The 17,925-nt window shown below is 42.6% G+C and overlaps 1 protein-coding gene across 3 annotated transcripts in view; it reads left to right on the forward strand.

Annotated features, from left to right (window-relative positions):
- ppp3ca (protein phosphatase 3, catalytic subunit, alpha isozyme) overlaps positions 1–17,925 on the forward strand; it is a 501,801-nt gene that overhangs the window by 360,219 nt on the left and 123,657 nt on the right. For all 3 annotated transcript variants that reach the window (XM_041194273.1, XM_041194271.1, XM_041194272.1), the window contains exon 5: positions 13,205–13,350. In XM_041194273.1, coding sequence (XP_041050207.1) covers positions 13,205–13,350 — 146 coding nt within the window. The remainder of the gene's footprint in view (positions 1–13,204; positions 13,351–17,925) is intronic.

The raw sequence follows: 17,925 nt of genomic DNA on the forward strand, positions 1-17,925 counted from the left end.
TTATTCACTGTCTATGGTCATACATCAGGGTGTTGAAGAAATTGAATCCCTTTTGGTTCTAGTATAAGACAGAGTTGACAAGCAACACCCTTACAGTGATTTGCGTGCAGTCAATGTCAAGTTGCACCATCCTGCAATCCTAGCAAAACCATGTTTCTCTCTGACAAGAAAGAATGAAAGAATTGACTAAAGAGCCTCAGTGATCTCCCTTATGCAACAGTGGACAGCAAACTGAGATGTTACAACAAGCTCCAGCTCCAGCCTGACACCTAAAAGTTCATCACCATGGCCACCTTCATAGCCACTGGTAGTGCAGTTTGTGCTCTGCTCAGAAGTTGAAGTTATGGCTTCAACTGGTCTCAGATTTCAGTGAGGATATTTGTACAGTCATCTCAAACATTGTTCTTCCTTGAGGTTCAGGGAGGAGAATTGGTCCCTGAACACCCAGGGTTTATATGGCCTCCTGATGAAAGCCCTTCTTCCCTTCCTTCTCCTCTCTCTTCTGGCTATGTCCTGCTCTGTATGGGCTCTATTCATTCTCCCAATCATGCTGTATTGCAAGGGGAATGTCTACTTGTGCTCCTATGCCTGAAAACAAGTGGTTTGTGAAGAAACATTGAAGTCAGCAAAAAATCCTTCAGCACTTGATACATCATCTGTGTAGACCTTTGGAACTTGAAATAACAATGGAAAGCACTAAACATTAATAGAATTATATGCAACATCCTGGAGAGATCAATCAGCAACTAGTCTGTAATTGGTTAATGATCCTTTTAAATAGCACAGGTGGGTAATCCTTAAAAACATAAGAATAAAATAAATAGGAGAAGGAGTCAAGCATATGGCTCCTCAGACCGGTTTCACCATTCAATACCAGCATGACTAATCTTTCGCTTCAACTCCACTTTCTCACCTGTTCCCCACATGCCTTGATTTCCCGAAAAACCAAAGATATGCCCAACTCAGTCTTAAATAGATTCAACCATGAACCATCTCCAGGGTAGAGAACTCCAAAGATTCTCAATCCTTTGAGTGAAAAAAGTTCTCCTCATCTCACCCCTACATAATTGGCCATTATCGCAAGATGGGGTGGGGGGTGTGGTCAGAAATCTCATTTGGCTAGAGATTGTAGCAGAATGATGCCAAATGCATGGGTTCAATCCCTATACCGGTTATGGTAGCTCATGGAGGCCTGCATCCTCACCTTGCCTACGCTTGCGGAGTGGTGCCTTTATAGCTATATATAACTAATTGTCCAACTCTAATGGACAGAGATGCCTATGGTCCGTTGTGGACTATGGCTAACTACGTTACCTTATCCTGAAACTGTGTCTCTGTATTCTGGATTCCCCAGCCAAGCAACAGCCTCTGTGTCTACCCTGTCAAACCCCCTCAGAATCGTGTATGTCTCATTCTTCAGAACTCCAGAGAATATGTAAAATAAGGTTAAAATGCAGGTAGGGACGTTCATTGGATAATTAAATATGCACATATAAAGAGACACTTAGTGACATTGATGGTCGGTTATAGAGTTTGGAAATATACATTTGTAATGTACCACTTCATGAACAAATTTAAAACTGAGTAAAAGTTAACTGCTGGAAACAAAAAAACACAAGAATTTGAAGCAGGAGTAAGTGATTCGGCTCCTTGAGCTTGCTCTGCCATTCAATAAGATCATGGCTGATCTGAATGTGGCCTCAACTTCACCTTCCTATCTGCGCCCCCATACCTTTGACTCCCTTGTTGATCAAAAATATATCCAACTCAGCCGTGAATATATTCAATGAGCTATTCTTTCCTGCTCTCAGGGGAAGAGAATTCCACGGACTAACGACCCTATAAGAGAAAAAGAATACTCCTCATCTCATTCATAGATGGGAGACATTTTTTTTTAATTGTGTCCCCTAGTTCTAGACTCTCACAAGAAGAAACATCCTCACAACATCCACCCTGTCATCCCCTCAGTATCTTAACTGTTTCAATGCGAAGACCTCTCATTCTTCTAAATTCCTAGGGTTATAGGCCAAGCCTGTTCAATTTTTCCTCATCTGATAACTCCTTTATTCTAGAGATTAGCTGAGTGAACTGCTTCTAATGCAATTATATCCTTTCTTAAGTATGGAGACCAAACTACACACAATATTCCAGATGCGGTCTCACTAAGGCCCTGTACAGCTGTAGCAACACTTTCCTACTTTTATATTCGATTCTCTTGCAACAAATGCCAACATTTGATTTGCTTTCCTAATTACTTGCTGTACTTGCATACCAACATTTCGTGATTCATGTAGCAGGACACCCAAGTCCGTCTGTATTATAGAGTTCTGCAATCTCTCTCCATGTAAATAATATGCTGCTTTTCTATTCTTCCTGCCAAAGTGGACAAGTTCACATTTTCCCACATTATACTCCATCTATCAAATTTTTGCCCACTCACTGAACCTAACTACCAACTGGCTGTCAGAAGTTTAACGGTATAGGCCCAATTTATTCAGTCTCTCATCAGCAGACAACTCTCTCATGCCGAGAACCAATCAAGTGAACCTTCGCTGTACTACCTCCAATGCAAGTATATCCTTCTTTAAATATGGAGACCAAAACTTGCCACAGGGATGGCCTTACCAAAGCTGTATATAATTGTAGCAAGACTTCCTTATTCTTGGACTCCAATCACCTTGCAATAAAGGTCAAAAAGCCATTTGCCGCCTTAGTTGTTTTCTGTATATATGCTAACTTCCTGTGTTCCTTGTTTGAGTACATCCAAATCTCACTGAACATTAACAAGTTTCATGCCTTTTAAAAAATAATCTGTTTTTCTATTCTTACCACCAAAATGAATAACCTCACACTTTCACACGTTATACTCCACCTGCCATTTTGCTGCCCACTCACTTCAATGGTTTATTTCTCTTTACAGCATCTTTGTATCCTCCTCACAGCTCACATTCCCATCTAGCTTTGTATCATCAGAAAACTTGATACATTACTCTGTCTACTTACCTAAGTTAATTTAGATTGTAAATAACTGAGGCACCAGCATTGATTCTTGTGGCACACTGCTAGTCATAGCCTGCCAACTTGAAAATACCCTGTTTATCCCTACTCCATGCTCTCTGCCTGTTAGCAGATCCTCTGTCTGTTCTAATAAATTACTTGTGGTCCACAAAAACGGGTGCAAATGACCCCAGTTTATCACCTGTGTTCTCCCAAGCTCATTGGATGAGCTTCTATTGACCTCATTTATTTGTTTGATTCATTGTAACTTTTCTCCCCATTGCACAAGGCTCCCCTAACCATAACAATGAAAATTCAAATGAATACTCAGATTAATCAAATTCTTTTGTTGGTGAAGTGAAGAAAGCCTTTTAGAATAGATCTAGCCTTTAAAACATTAACTTCAAAACAATTGTTGATTTCCTAATTTGTTAAGTTTAACACAAAATGAAGCTGGAACATATCAAATTCAGACTTACTTCTTCAGTGTTATAATAATGTCTAAAAGTCATGGTTATTTTGACAGCCTTTTAAAAAAATTAAGCCTGCATCAGTATTTTATTCCACATTGTTGCAAAAACATTGCGTTAAAAATGATTACTATTTAATAAAAGCTTCAAAATCATTGAATTAGGAACAGGCAAACAAATGTATTGGCAGTGAAAAAATTACTGATTGAATTTGTTGTGTAACAACCATCTATGAGATCTTGGACTTAAAACATTATTAAAAATGTGCATATTCATTATATATTAGCCATTAATAATACTTTTATGAACTTAAAGGATAATTTGGGTTGTATTCATCTAATTGAAGTTTAATTACTGTAGTTTCCCCTAATGGGAAAATAATTATTTTCAAGCTTCAAAAAATAGTAATTTTGTGGCTTCTAACTTACCATACATATGAAAATTTGTTTCAAATAACACATATAAGATATTATATGTTCTATCTTTAAAAAAAGTATTTCTCATGAGCAATTCAAATCATTTAGCTCTTTTTAATATTATCTGCCCTTTAAAAACTAACTTGCAGGGACAGCAGGCAATTAGGAAGGCTAGTGGAATGTTAGCCTTTATTGCAAGAGAATTTGAGTACAGGAGTAGTGATGTCTTGCTTCAATTGTTTATCAGCTTAGTTAGACTGCACCTGGAGTACTGTGTGCAGTTTTGGTCCCCTTCAGAAAGGATATTATTGCCATAGAGGGAGTGCAATGAAGGTTCACCAGACTTGTTCCGGGAATGATGGGACTGTCTTATGAAGGGAAATTGGGGAAACTGGGCCTGTGTTCTCCAGAGTTTCGAAGAATGAGGGGGTGATCTCATTTAAACCTACAAAATACTTAAACGAATAGACAGCGTAGTTGCAGGCAAGATGTTTCCCCTTGTTGGGTAGTCTAGAAGCAGGGGACACAATTTCAAAATAAGGGCGAAGCCACTTAGGACCGAGATGAGGAGAAATTTCTTTATTCAGAGTGTTAATCTTTGGAATTCTCTACCCCAGAGGGCCGTGGAAGCTCAGTCATTGAGTATGTTTAAGGTAGAGATAGACTTCTGATTAATAATAACATAAAGGGTTCTGGGTATTGTGGGTAAAAGGCATTGAAATGTTCGATCAGCCATGATCGTATTGAATGGCGGAGCAGACTCAATGGACTGAATGGCCTTCTCCTGTTCCTATGCTCCTACTACTTTGAAGACTCCTACATAGTATGCAAACTATGATTTAGATATAAACCAGAAGACTCGGCTGAGTATCTAATAAGAACCACTACTTCCTTTCCCAAACAGTACATTGCAACTGATGTATGTAAAGAACATTTGAAGTTGTAATGGGTATCTTTGTACTTAATTCTGAGGCTTTATAAACGCAACAGCCGGGATTTTCCGTTCCCATTCACAGCAGGTGTCATGGAAGCCGGGAGCAGAGAATATTGCGTAAAGGCTGAAAATCTGTTTGATGTCGTCGTAAAACCTGTTTGTGATTGCGTGCTGCAGCCTTCAATAGCAGGTCATGTTTCTCACGGCAGCACTTTGGGAATTTCATTTCAATTTATTTGCATCTCATTATAAGGACTCCTTGCCAGAATCATCCCCCCATGCTGGATCGTCAAGGCGTAATTAGACTGACGTGTTTCACAATGGTTTATAAGTGACGTGCACGTGGTGTCCTGCAGTGCACTCATGACTTTGAGGTTTGTTTGCCTACCTTGCATCACGCAGCGCTCGTAGTAATCAGCGCCAGGCTATGCAGGAAGCACCACATCACTTTCAGGGGGGATATCAGAGGCAAGTCTCTCCCTACCAAACCAGCGGTGGGCTGCAAGGTTAGGGCTGCACCGGGGAAGGAGCTGAACTGGCCTGAGGCATGAGAAGGGGCTGCAGGGTTAGGACTGTAGTGCGGAAGAGGGAGACTGGCCTGAAGCATAGGAAGAGGCTGAAGGGCTAGGGCTGTACTGGGGGGGTAGAAGTGGGGAAGGTTGCATGCAGAAACGTGACTGGGGGGAGGCTGAGGGGCGGTGGGGGGTAGCATCCTCAGTGCCACGATGGGGAGAGTATATGTTACAGAATGACATAAGTCACTTGCGGCCAGAATGGGAGGAGCACTGAGTGAAAATGCGCTTCAGTTTACCTTGTTGAACTTACATAAACTGTCCAGGGAGGGGGAGAGCATTTCAGTCCAGTCTCAGTTGTGCCCAGAATGTTATGCAGTTCGGTTCTGGGGTTTCTGGCATCATACTGGGCCACAGACGGCACACTCAGTCAGGGGATGCATCTGCAGCTTACAAGTGGGTAAAAGGCACTGTGAGGGTGTACGGGGGGTGGTGTTTGCGTCTAACTATGCAAGTGCCCTCAAGATGGGGTGGGGTAAGATCCACTCGGGACAAAGGCACATCCACCTCAAATTATTGAGGGGCTAACAAACAGATATTCAGCACAAACAGACTGGGATTAAGGAATACAGGGAAAGGACTGAGAGGTCTTGGAGAGAGGGAAACCTAAACACTAAGCTCCTCCAGGATGATGCAAGGGGTTTCCATACTCTCACAGGAAGGGTTCAACCTGTCTGGCCGTGAGACCTCAGCACCACCACCTTCCAAACTGTAGCAATGGCACAGTACAAAATTAAAATGAGGAGAAACTCTGCTGGTGAGGGCTCTGCAGACAGATAGGAGGGTAGGTAGATGCACTGGGGGTGCTGATTAAAGGGGTACCCAACTGAACTGTGCAGTCCCAAATGAGAGAGGCACAGCTGAAACATGTTAGGAGCCTTTCAATGACAATGCAGGGAATCAGGAAAGTGAAGCAATGATGCGCATTCATGCAAGACTTAACCCCTTGTTCGCAGCGTGAAAATTCCCCAGAGACATAACGAGCTCCACAGCAATCAGGCAACTGGACAAGCTTCAGAAGTGTGTTAGAATTGTGGCGCTGGAAGGTTCATAGAAGAGAAGCTTCAGGCCCCCCTCAAATAATCTTATTTCCTGACAACATTTACCCTCATATTTATTCCAAAGTGTAGTAATAGAGTGCAGTGAATGAGGATGCAGGTTTGTTGCCTGAAAGCAGCACATCCAAGTGCTTGGCCAAAGCAATGTTATTGTAGTTGTTCATGTAAAAGGTGTGTGGGGGGGTGCGGTGGTGTAGTGGGGTTGGGGGTGAGTGCCTTGAAACGCACCCTGCACTGGCCATCATTTCAGGGGCGAGTATTTTCCAACATGGGAACAAAGCCCTTGAATCCACATTCACTAAAAAGTAATTGACTCAAAGAGGACCTTTGGAGACAAATGCTAAATCTTGTGTTTCTCACTGATACAGAGAGGAGACCACCAGGGATATGGAGCCTGGATTTATTGCTGCCTGCATAATCACTTACAGGTAGGAGAACAGAAGGAGAAGATTGTAACAGAGGCACCTGGCTCACCAAAGGGAGAGGCAAAACTTTCAAGACCAAGGGTGAACAGGGCCCCCTGTGGATGCAGAGGATGAGGCTCACAGAAACGTTGAGCGTAGGTGGCTCGTAAGACTGAGGGTCCACAGAACTCACATATCTTATCTGCAGATGAGCAAGAACCAGTGTCGCCGATGGCCCTGCATGTTCAGGGATCTGATGACTCACTTTGCCACATGCTCCAGGAATTGGCATCTTGGGAACTGGGAGGGGAGCAGATTCCACGAGGAGGATGACAAGTGGCAGTGAGTGCCCTCTTGGACAACTGCCCTCCATCATGGGCCAGCATGAGCACCAGTGTTGCTATTTTCCTCATTTCAACTATGCACTTCAATATGAGAGTGAATAATTATACATCAGGCTCACAATGTCCTGATCCTTTGAAGGATGATGAAGCCTTGGGAGCATGTGTCCTTGCTGACATGAGGTGCTGACTTGAGGACTTCCCGGCATCAGATGTCAGAAGGTGCTGCCTCGTCAAGCATTTCTCCAGCATCCCAGTCGCAGTGGCAGCCTGCAAGAGCCAGGAATTGTTCCAGGAGCTCTGTTGGCTCATAGCTATATGCCTTTGGTTTGGCAAAGCTTCTCAAGAAGATCCACCACCAGCAACGGGACAACGCTTTCTGTGTTACATCGATGGTGAAACTAATAGGTGACACTTTGCCCAAGGCAGCTGAGGATGTTTCGCAGGTGCGCATCTGTTCTGAGATGACTCAATCCTCTGTTACCTTTGTCTCTATCACATTAACATCTGGCACTCTCAGTTAGGGATGCTGACCTGCTTTTACCCTCAGCTTACTAGGCATATGGACCCCCTGAGGATGACAATGTTCAACCACTTGCGCATAAGACATTAAAATGCCTCCTCTTTAAGACACATATTGTGTCCTCATGACTAGCCCTGGCCCTTTCAAACTACAAAATTCTCAGACGCTGTGAAGCCCTCAAGATCACGAGTCATTGCTAAAAAAGAGTAAACTTCAGCTTCAATAAATCCTCGCTCCTATTCCATTGCTCCCTTGAGCATTGTCTAAAGCTACGATTTGCACTTCCAGAGCATGCTCAAAGGCTCTATTCACTGCCAAAAACCACCATTTGCAATTAGTGTCATACATCTCAGTGAGCGTTTAGGTGATGGGACGGACAGCGCTGTATCCCAACATTGACGAGAGCCTTGTGGCTACAATACAGACAATTACAGGTTGAGAAATGCTCAAGCTTTAGGCTTGAGCGCCAGGTCAATAATGTGACTGAGAGGAGCAGAGCTTTGGCACCTTAAGGTGACAAGGTGCTCCCACTTATGGTAAGCTGAGCAAATGTATACTCGGAAAGTCATCAACGTGGTTAAGAAATAGGAGCGCACATGAGCTCTGAGTATGGGCTCATAGCATGAAAACCCTGCCGGATAACAGAGAGCACATGGAGTTGCAAGATATATGACCCTTCTCCATGTGTTAACACATCTCTCCTTGTACACTACACCTTCAACTTTCAAGAATGCAGATGAGATAGGAGAACACCTCTGCTTCAATCTTAGACAGCCAAGAATTAACATGACATGATCCTGCAAAGCATGTGAATGATATTCGTTCCACAAGCACACTTAGCATTAAGGTCAAGACATCACTGATGTCGACAATGATCTGGAAAGGGCCACACACTGTGGTCATATGGAAGCACACCACATTGAGGAGAGGCCCATAATAGCGACACCTGTGATAAGTGGGGGGAGGGACAATGGTATCACACCTGATTGATAGCAACACACTCATTGTAAAAATGAAGCATACACAAGAGGAGATGTGAAATGGGTGCGATTCTGTTTACATTTGTGAACATTATGGGCAGGATTTTTCAGTTGGCATGCATGGGTGGGCCCGACATGCCGATGCATAAAATGATGCACGATGACGTCGGGCGTACATCCCAACATCATTGCGCTGTGTCATGATGTTTCATTCAGAGGGCACACAGCCAACTCCGGCACGCGCCCATCGATATTTAAATGGCCTATTAAGGCCATTAGGAAGTTATTAAGGTCATTGTTAACACTGCCTGTCCAACCTTAAGGTTGACGGGAAGTCGAAAAGGCCCAGCGGCTTTCACGTTTTTTAGGAAACCTCATCCACGGGCAGGATGAGGTTTCCTAAAGCTTTTGTTAATTAAATAAACATTTTTTCCGAAATATCAAAACATGTCCCATCTCATATGACACAGTCACATGAGGAGACATGTTTAATTACATTTTTACTCCATTTACTTAATAATTCCAAAAGACCTTAAATCTCCCTGAGGCACGCATGCGGGAAAGAGCGCTGGCCCCGACGCTGTCTCCTCTGCCCTCCCACACAGGTAGCACTGAGCACTACAGCTCGCATCTTACCTTAATTGGCCCACCCACGTAAAATGGCGGCGCGGAGCCCATCGCGTGCAGCAATCAGCTCTGCGATGGCCCGCTCCTGCTCCCCCAGAGCCTGCCACCAACTGAAAAATTTTGGCCTATATACAATGTTGTGAACATTTTGCCACCATTGTGCTCCTAAATCTTCTTCTACGGAGCTCTGCTCTGGTTCCTTATCTAAGGTGTCGTCAGGGCTGGAACTGAGGGCCTGGTTTGCGAATGCCCTTGGGAGCTTTCAGGAGGTGCCTATGAAAGAAAGTAGAGATAATTAGTGCATGGCAGGTGACTCTAAAATAGGGCAATGCATTCGCTGTATGGTTGCATTAGGGATGAGCTGGTGCAGGATCCTCACTTGGCTGTGTGCCGCCCACCTCACCGTCGGCACAGGCACTGTCCATGTTCTCTCCAGCCAGCTCAACATCTCGATTCCTATAGGGGATGAGGAGGTTGATTTTGGTCACTCCACCCCCGGTCTGAGACCTCTCCCTTCGATTGTGTACAAGCTTGTCCTACATAAAAGCAGGTAGAGAGTGTGAGCAGGATGCATGCCAGGGCAGATGAAAAGCATGTCTGCCATATATGGGTGGTGAGAGCAGCCATGATGTGAAGGTGTGTGTGAGAGAGTGAGTGACGATGCCCCTTGAGCTGGCAGTATATGAGATGCCAGTAAATTTGTAATGGGCTAGAGAGTGTGTGAGTTGAGAGTGACGAGATGGTTGACTTACCTTGGTGGCACGGATGAGATCATTCATCCTGTTTCTGCGCTGGATAGCTGACCTCTTCTGTGCTGCATTGGCACTGACCACTGCCTGCCAAGTCAGAGTGGTGATGTTGGTGGATGTCCTCTGGCCAACAAATTACATCAGCATTTCGAACCGTTCTATTAAGTCACAGGGGTAGAGGACATTGCGGCGGGCCTTGATGCACCCAGCAGGTATTCCAGTAAGGCATCACTGAATTTCGGAGCAGAATGCTTCTTCCCTTTGGAAGCCATGTCTTCTGTGGAGCAGTCCTGGGCTGGAGAATAAAAAAGCTGTGCATGGGTGCCTTTTAATCCAGTACCTGGAGTGAGGAAACGGTGAGCTCATGGTGGGGTGAACAAATCAGAGGCCGACCGCGATCCAGTGTGTTTCCCGTGCATGCATTAAATTGGCGAGAAGCAGATGACATGGCGTGAAAACCCACCATTGCAGCTGGCAGGTAGAAAGCTGTTTTTCACGCCCGCAGCCACACTTAGTGCAGTGAGGGGAAATCCCACCCAACATTTAATGAATCATGTTTGTTGTGTAGATAGTACAGATGAATTAATTTTATAAAATAAATTATTGATTACTTTTAGGATTTGAGAAAGCTGATATCAGAGGTCATGGAGATTGACTTTAACTGGGCAGCAACGATATGTGGACAGGGCAGAATTGTTTTGGAAAGAAAAGAGTAGGAATAAATATGTAAGCTAAATAAATTTTGAATTTTCAATAGTGACAGATCTTACAGAATAAACCAAAGGTGCAAAGTTTGTTCTTTCTTTATGACAGTTTCCCTCATTTCACCTGAATATGTTGATTCTTTACTGAGCTATAGCTCCATCGGTACCTGATTATTTTAAAGCATGCTCAAGTGCCTATTATTTACGTGTGAATCTAAAGATGATGTTGCTGTTTTGGAAATAGCTTAGTTTTGGGAGAGATGCAGTGCAATGGACTTCTTTGGAGCTTCTGCCTGAGCAATCTGGTGTTGTCTCCTATATGTAACTTGTATGATACTCTATGGGAGAAGGCCAGATGCATGGCTCATTTTGATCCACTCTATTTGTCACCATTTCATCAGAGCTAAAAATCAGTTGTCTCAGTATTTAATAAACTGACTGGCCTAACTGCAATTATCAGATTCGGAAAGACAAAAGCCTGCTTTCCAGCCCCAGTATTTGAAAGCTGGTATGCAGGATGTGGCCTGATTTGCCCTCCGCTGCTCTCAGAGGGAAGGCCAGATTCCCTGTATAATCAGCCTCATACAGGTCCAATCCTATTGTCACCATTTCACTGGAACATGGATCAGACGTGCAATATATGGGCTTATTTTCCGTGACTGCCACAGTCTGTGGTTTTGTGGAATGAGCCCATGTCACTTTGAGGAGATGGTCTGTCACATTACAATGAAAGTATCACAAGCTCCATTGGCTCCGGCAACAAACAAAAATCTTCTTTGATGTTCCTACAAATGAGGGCAGCAGGAACAGTAGTCAGTTCCTGCACACCCTCGGAGACTGACCATAGAACCTGCATGTAGGTCTGCTGTTCCTCAAATATCTCTCTTTTCAACCAAGTGCCACAACTCCAATGCTGTAGACAATTTTCTTAGCTGCCATCACAGGGAAGGTCCTTATCAAGTTCCCATGCTTCCAGTTCACTGTTGCTCCATAAATCACCTGGAGCCACATCCTCGCTATACTGTCTTATTTCCCCTCGGTGAAAGTCCATGGGAATAAGAAAACAAGTAATGTAGGAGCTAAGAATGATGAGATTGTGGCAGAGGAATATGAGGTAGGACGTTGCTCTTGGGCTACTGTGTGAGCATCTCCTTAATATCCTCTCATAGTTGTCATTAGCATTGCCCTTGAAGAGCAATTTCCTTCTTTCCTGTCATTCCATCTTGTGTTTGTCATCACCTTCTTTCTCTTCATCATCTGCAGTGCAGAAGCTTACAATGGGTGAGGATAACACCCGTAGAATTAAAGGGCTTGATTTTATTCCAGGCTTTAGGACCCTGATGTCGGCACCAAATGCTGGTAGGATCAGTTCAGCAATATTCCTGGAGGCAGCAAATTAATTGGCCGCCTCCGACCTCACCATTCATTTAAGGATGTCAATCAGGATGTAGACGTTACAGGCCCAATCAGAGAGCCAGCAGCTCTTAAGCCTTGGCAGCCCCACCAGAGAACATGAGGGTGCTTCAAAATGGAGGCACCCTAGGAGGGGAACTTTTATTTTAATATTCTTAATGGCTGATGGAGAAGGCTTCATGGGATGAAAGGAAAACCCACTGGGGGAAGCATTAGGGCCGCAGGGGATGCCTTTCTTGCCCGCAGACCCCTCTTTGGAGGATGGAGCCTCCACCTCTGATGACCTCCCAGATTGCATCCATGTTGCTGGCAGCTTCCATATGCAATGGGAGAGGGCTCCGCTGCTGGTAGATCTCCCTGAAAAATTACCCCGAACAGAGGACTTAATTGTTTAAACTAGCTGTCTGACTTGATGTGGTAGCCAGCCAATCTGGCTCCCAGTTTGCTGCTGAGAAACTTCTGGAGGGCTTCCTGATATTTTACTGGTCACCCCCACTTCCCAGCCCACCGTCCTGAGCCAACAAATTTCTGTCTAAGGAATCTTGAGACTACATGAATGGTAGTGGCAATGTGCAGCTTCACAGGGATGTTCTGGCAACCGTCTAGCTGTGCAGCATTATCTGCTGACTTCAGTGTCCTTCCGATCTTGCCAGCTCCCATGGTGAGAGTAGAGTTTCTTCCCAGCATTTCATTATGGTCAAATATCTGATGTCTGAAATGCCACCTTTGTCTTCCTTCTCTCATGGGCATGACACAAAAAGTTATCCTTGCAAAATGTAAAAGCAAATTAGGCAAAGTGTTCTCTGGGATACAAATTGGTTGGATTCTACGATGGATAGACAATCCAATCTATCAAGTTACTGTCCACATGGTGAAGTTGAAAATTACTTCCAAGAAAAACCTTACCTTGATCCTTATCTTGTAAAGTAATTAAAAATGACCTTGCATGATGGTTTATTATTGCAAAATTTTAGAGATGTAATATATTGAAATCAACATGGAACTTTTTTTCTCAGGTAAAATCAAGTATTCAGAACAGATATACGATGCATGTATGGAAGCTTTTGACTGTCTTCCCCTCGCTGCACTGATGAACCAACAGTTTCTTTGTGTACATGGAGGCCTTTCCCCAGAAATACACACCTTGGATGATATAAAAAAGGCGAGTTCTTCAATGTTATGGTTTAATATTTTATGACGCGACAAGCTTCCAGTTTTTGAAAAGAGAAAGGTAAAAGTAAAGGAATGAAGACAAAAGGAAGCATGATCAGAAAAATTAAAGAATTGATTAACATATATGAGACAAAGAATGTCTGGACAGTGAGAGTATGTTAGCTAAATTAGGGAGGGGTGGCTTGCAAACCTAGGAAAACAGAGCTTCAGCAGTCCCAAAGTCTGGTAGTACAAACCACCCCACCAGCAGTATATAATGAGGGATCCACATCCCAAAACATCAATCTACTCCTTCCCCCACCCCAAAAGTGCTGATACATGCATCCTACTTTATCAGCACCTATAATCAGAGAGAAAACAGGAAGTGTAGTTAAGCTCAAATGTTGTTAAATTTGTTAAGGCCAGAGGGCTGCAGAGTTCCTGGTAGAAGGATGAGGTGCTGTTCCTTGACCTTCCATTGAGCTTTACTGTAATTCTTCAGAAGACCAACATCAGAGCAGGATCAAAGATGGACAATTAAAGTGGCAAACAACAAGGACCTCAGGGTCATGCTTCTTGACACATTCAGCAAAATGCTCACCTGATCTACATTTGGTTTCCCTGATATATACGATACTGTGTTATGAGCAATGAATGCAATATACTGGATTAGAGGAGGTACAAATAAATCATTGTCTCACTTAGAAGGTTTGTTTTGAGCTTTGGACAGTGATGGGAAATAAGGTGTTTGGATGGGTGTTGCCTGAATTTCACTTGCATGGGAAGTTGCCAGGGTAAGGAAAATGGGTATTAGGATGTTGGAAGGGTAAACTTCAATTTCATTGAAGAAATAGTCTCTTTGCATTGCCATGAGGAAATGGCAAGGGAAAATGTATTTGGTGGTGGCATCATGTTGGAGATGGCAGAAACTCATCTATGGTGATGGGATGAGGCCTTGATTGTAGTAAATGGGACAGATTAGGTCCAGGGTCCTGTCTACCATGGACAGAGAATCCTCAGCCGAAGAAAAATGAGGAAATTTCCAAATCTCTGGTGTAGAAGCTAGCATGGTCAGAGCAGATGCAACAGAGATTGAGAAACTCCGAAAATTAAGTCCTTACAGGAAATAGAGGGATGAAGTATAATGTAGGTAGTTAATGGTAATTGATGGACTTGTAATAGATGTCAGAAAACATCATACCTTCAGGGATTGAGTTGAGAAGTCCAGGAAAGGCATGGAACTGTCAGAGATGGATCAGATAAAGATAAGGAAATGTGGGAATATGAAGCAAAATTCATGAAATTCTCCGGATTGGGGTGAGAACAAGAAGTATCTCTGACACAGCAATCTGTGTAATGGAAGAAGAAAGTTGGAGGTGAACCTGAGTAGAACTGAAACAAGGCATGTTCAATATACCCTACAAAAAGACCGACATAGCTAGGATACCTATGGGTTCCCGGAGTGACAATTTGGAAGAAACGATTTGAGTTCAGTAAAAAGTTAAAAAAGTAAAATGGCACAAATGCAGGAAATCATAAAAACATAAGAAATAGGAGGAATAAACCATTTGGCCCCTTGAACTTGCTCTGCCATTCAATAAAATCATGGCTGACCTCATTGTGGCCTTCACTTTTCTGTCTGCCCCCCAAGAACCCTTGACTCCCTAGTAGAGCAATAATCTGCCTAAAAGTGAAATACTGTGGATGCTGGAAATCTGAAATAAAAACAGAAAATGTTGGAAAAACTCAGCAGGTCTGGCAGAATCTGTCTGTTTCACTATCAGAGTTCCTAGGAAGAATCATATTGGACTCAAAATGTTAACTCTGTTTTTCTCTCTCCACAGATGCTGCCAAACCTGCTGAGTTTTCCCAGCATTTTTTGTCTTTATTATTAATAATCTGCCTAACTCAACCTTGAAAATATCCAATGGCCCAGGCTCCACTACTTCTACGGTTGAGAATTCCAAGGATTAACAATCCTCTGAGAGGAGAAATTCTTCCTTATCCCCACTTTAAATGGGAGATCCTTTATTTTGGAACTGTGCCCCCTAGTTTTAGATTCCCCAATGAGGGGAAATATTCTCTCATCATCAACCCTGTCAAGCTCCCTCAGAATCTTATACGTTTGAATAATATCACTTCTCATTCTCCTGAACTCCAATGTGTGTAGGCCCAACCTGCTCAGCTTTTCCTCATAAAAGAACCCCTTCATTCCAGGAATCAACCTAGGGAGCCTTCTTGCCTCTAATGCAAATATATCCCTCCTTAAGTAAGGACACCAAAACTTTGCACAGTACTCTAGATATGGTCTCACCAATGATTTGTACAGTTGTAGCAAGACTTTCCTACTGTTATACTCTATTCCGCTTGCCACAAAGGTCAACATTCCATTTGCCTTCCTAATTACTTGTACCAGCATGCTGACCTTTTGCATGAGGACACCCAGATCCCTCTGTACCACAGCGTTCTGTAACCTATCTCCATTTAGATCATTTTCTGCTTTCCATCCTTCCACTAAAGTGAACAAACTCACATTTTCCCCCATTATACTCCATCTTCCAAACTTTTGCCCGCTCACTTAACCTGTCCGTATCCCTTTGCAGATTATTGTGTCCTCTTCACAACTTGCTTTCCTACTTATCTTTGTATCATCAACAAATTTGACTACAATGCACACTGTCCCTTCATTCAAGTTATTAATAAAGATTTTATATAGTTCAGGTCCCAGCACAGATCCCAGTGGCACGCCAGTAGTTACAGTTAGCCAACTTGAAAATGACCCATTTATCCTGACTCTGTTTCCTGTTAGCCAACCCTCTGTCCATGCGAATATATTACCCTCAATACCATTAGCTCCTGTCTTGTGTCGTAACTTTTATGTGATACTCTATCGAATGCCTTTTGGAAATCCAAATACACTGCATCTGTTGGTACCCATTATCTACCAGCTTGTCACATCCTCAAAGAAAGCTAATAAAATGTCAAACATGATTTCCCTTTCATACAATCAAGCAGAGTCAACATGATTTTATTATGATTTTCTAAATGTCCTGCTACTACTTCTTTAATAATGAATTCCAGTATTTTCCCAATGACAAACGTTATGCTAACTGCCTATAGTTTCCTGCTTTCTGCCGCCCTCCCTTGTTCAATAGAGGTTTTACAATTGCAGCTTTCCAATCCGCTACGACCTTTCCAGAATCTAGGGAACTTTGGAAGTTTGCAACTAATGCATCCACTATTTCTGCAGCCACTTCTTTAAGATCCTAGGATGCAGGCCATAAAGGTCCAGCTGATTTGTTAGCTTTTAGTCCCATTAGTTTTCCTTGTACTTTTTCTCTAGTGATAGTGATTGTTTTAAGTCCTTCCCTCCTTTTACTCCTTGATTGGCTTCTCTTATTATTGGAATGCTTTTTGTGTTTCCTACCACGAAGACAGATACAAAATACTTGTTCAAGTGTTCAAGCCTCTGCTATTTCCTTGTTTCCTATTATTAATTCTCCTGTCTCATTCTCTAAGGGACCAATGCTCAATTTAGCTACCCATTTCCTTTTTATATACTTGTAGAAGCTTTTACTGTCTATTTTTATATTTCATGCTAGTTTACTCTCATTCTAATTTCTCCCTTTATTTATTTATTTTTTAAGTCATCCTTTGCTGGCTTCTAAAATTTTTACAATCTTCTGACCTACCACCAATCTTCACAACATTGTACATCTTTTCTTTCAATTTGATATTATCCTTAACGCCATCAGTTAGCCACTGATGTTGAACTCTTCTCATGGAGTCTTTCTTTCTAAACTGAATATATCTTTGTTGAGAGTTATGAAATATCTCCTTAATTTCCTGTGACTGCTTCTCTACCATCTTACCTTATAACCTATTTCCCAGTCCACTGTAACCAACTCTATCTTCATAACTTTGTAATCACCTTTATTTAAGTTTAAGACAATAGTTTCTGACCCAAGTTTCTCACCCTCAAGCTGAATGTGAAACTCTATTATGCTATGACCACTCTTGCCTAGAAATCAGAAATAAAAACATAAAGTGCTATAAATACTCAGCATGTCAGACAGCATCTGTAGGGAGAGAAACCAAATTCATGTTCTTGGTTGATAATCTTATGTTAGAACAGGAAAATGTTAGGTATGTGACAGGGTTTAAGGAAACGTAGAGACAAGGAAAAGTGGCTGGTGAGGAAAGAAGAAAAGGGAAGGCCTGTGATAGGGTGAAAGACAGGAGAGATTAAATGATGAAAAGTATGATGATGCAAGACAAAAGGAGGTGACAATGAGTCAAGTAAAGAAACAAAAGATTGGTTTTGAGGAACTATCAATAACAACAATAGGATCTTACCAACTGCCATTGTCCAATGAAAAATAAATGTGAGCATTAGTTATGATCAGAAGTTGTTGAATTCAGTGTTGAATCAGAGCAAAAAGTTGTTCAATGTGAGAACAAGTTCAGCTAGGCAGAGGAGGATGATTTTATTTGGGTGATTTTTTTTAGTCCATGTAGACCATCTTTATGACAGATGGAGGTGTAGAATTATCGCATGTCCGTGGTATACAGCCATTTTTTCACA

The sequence above is a fragment of the Carcharodon carcharias genome, chromosome 8 (assembly GCF_017639515.1).
Source record: "Carcharodon carcharias isolate sCarCar2 chromosome 8, sCarCar2.pri, whole genome shotgun sequence".
NCBI lineage: Eukaryota > Metazoa > Chordata > Chondrichthyes > Lamniformes > Lamnidae > Carcharodon > Carcharodon carcharias.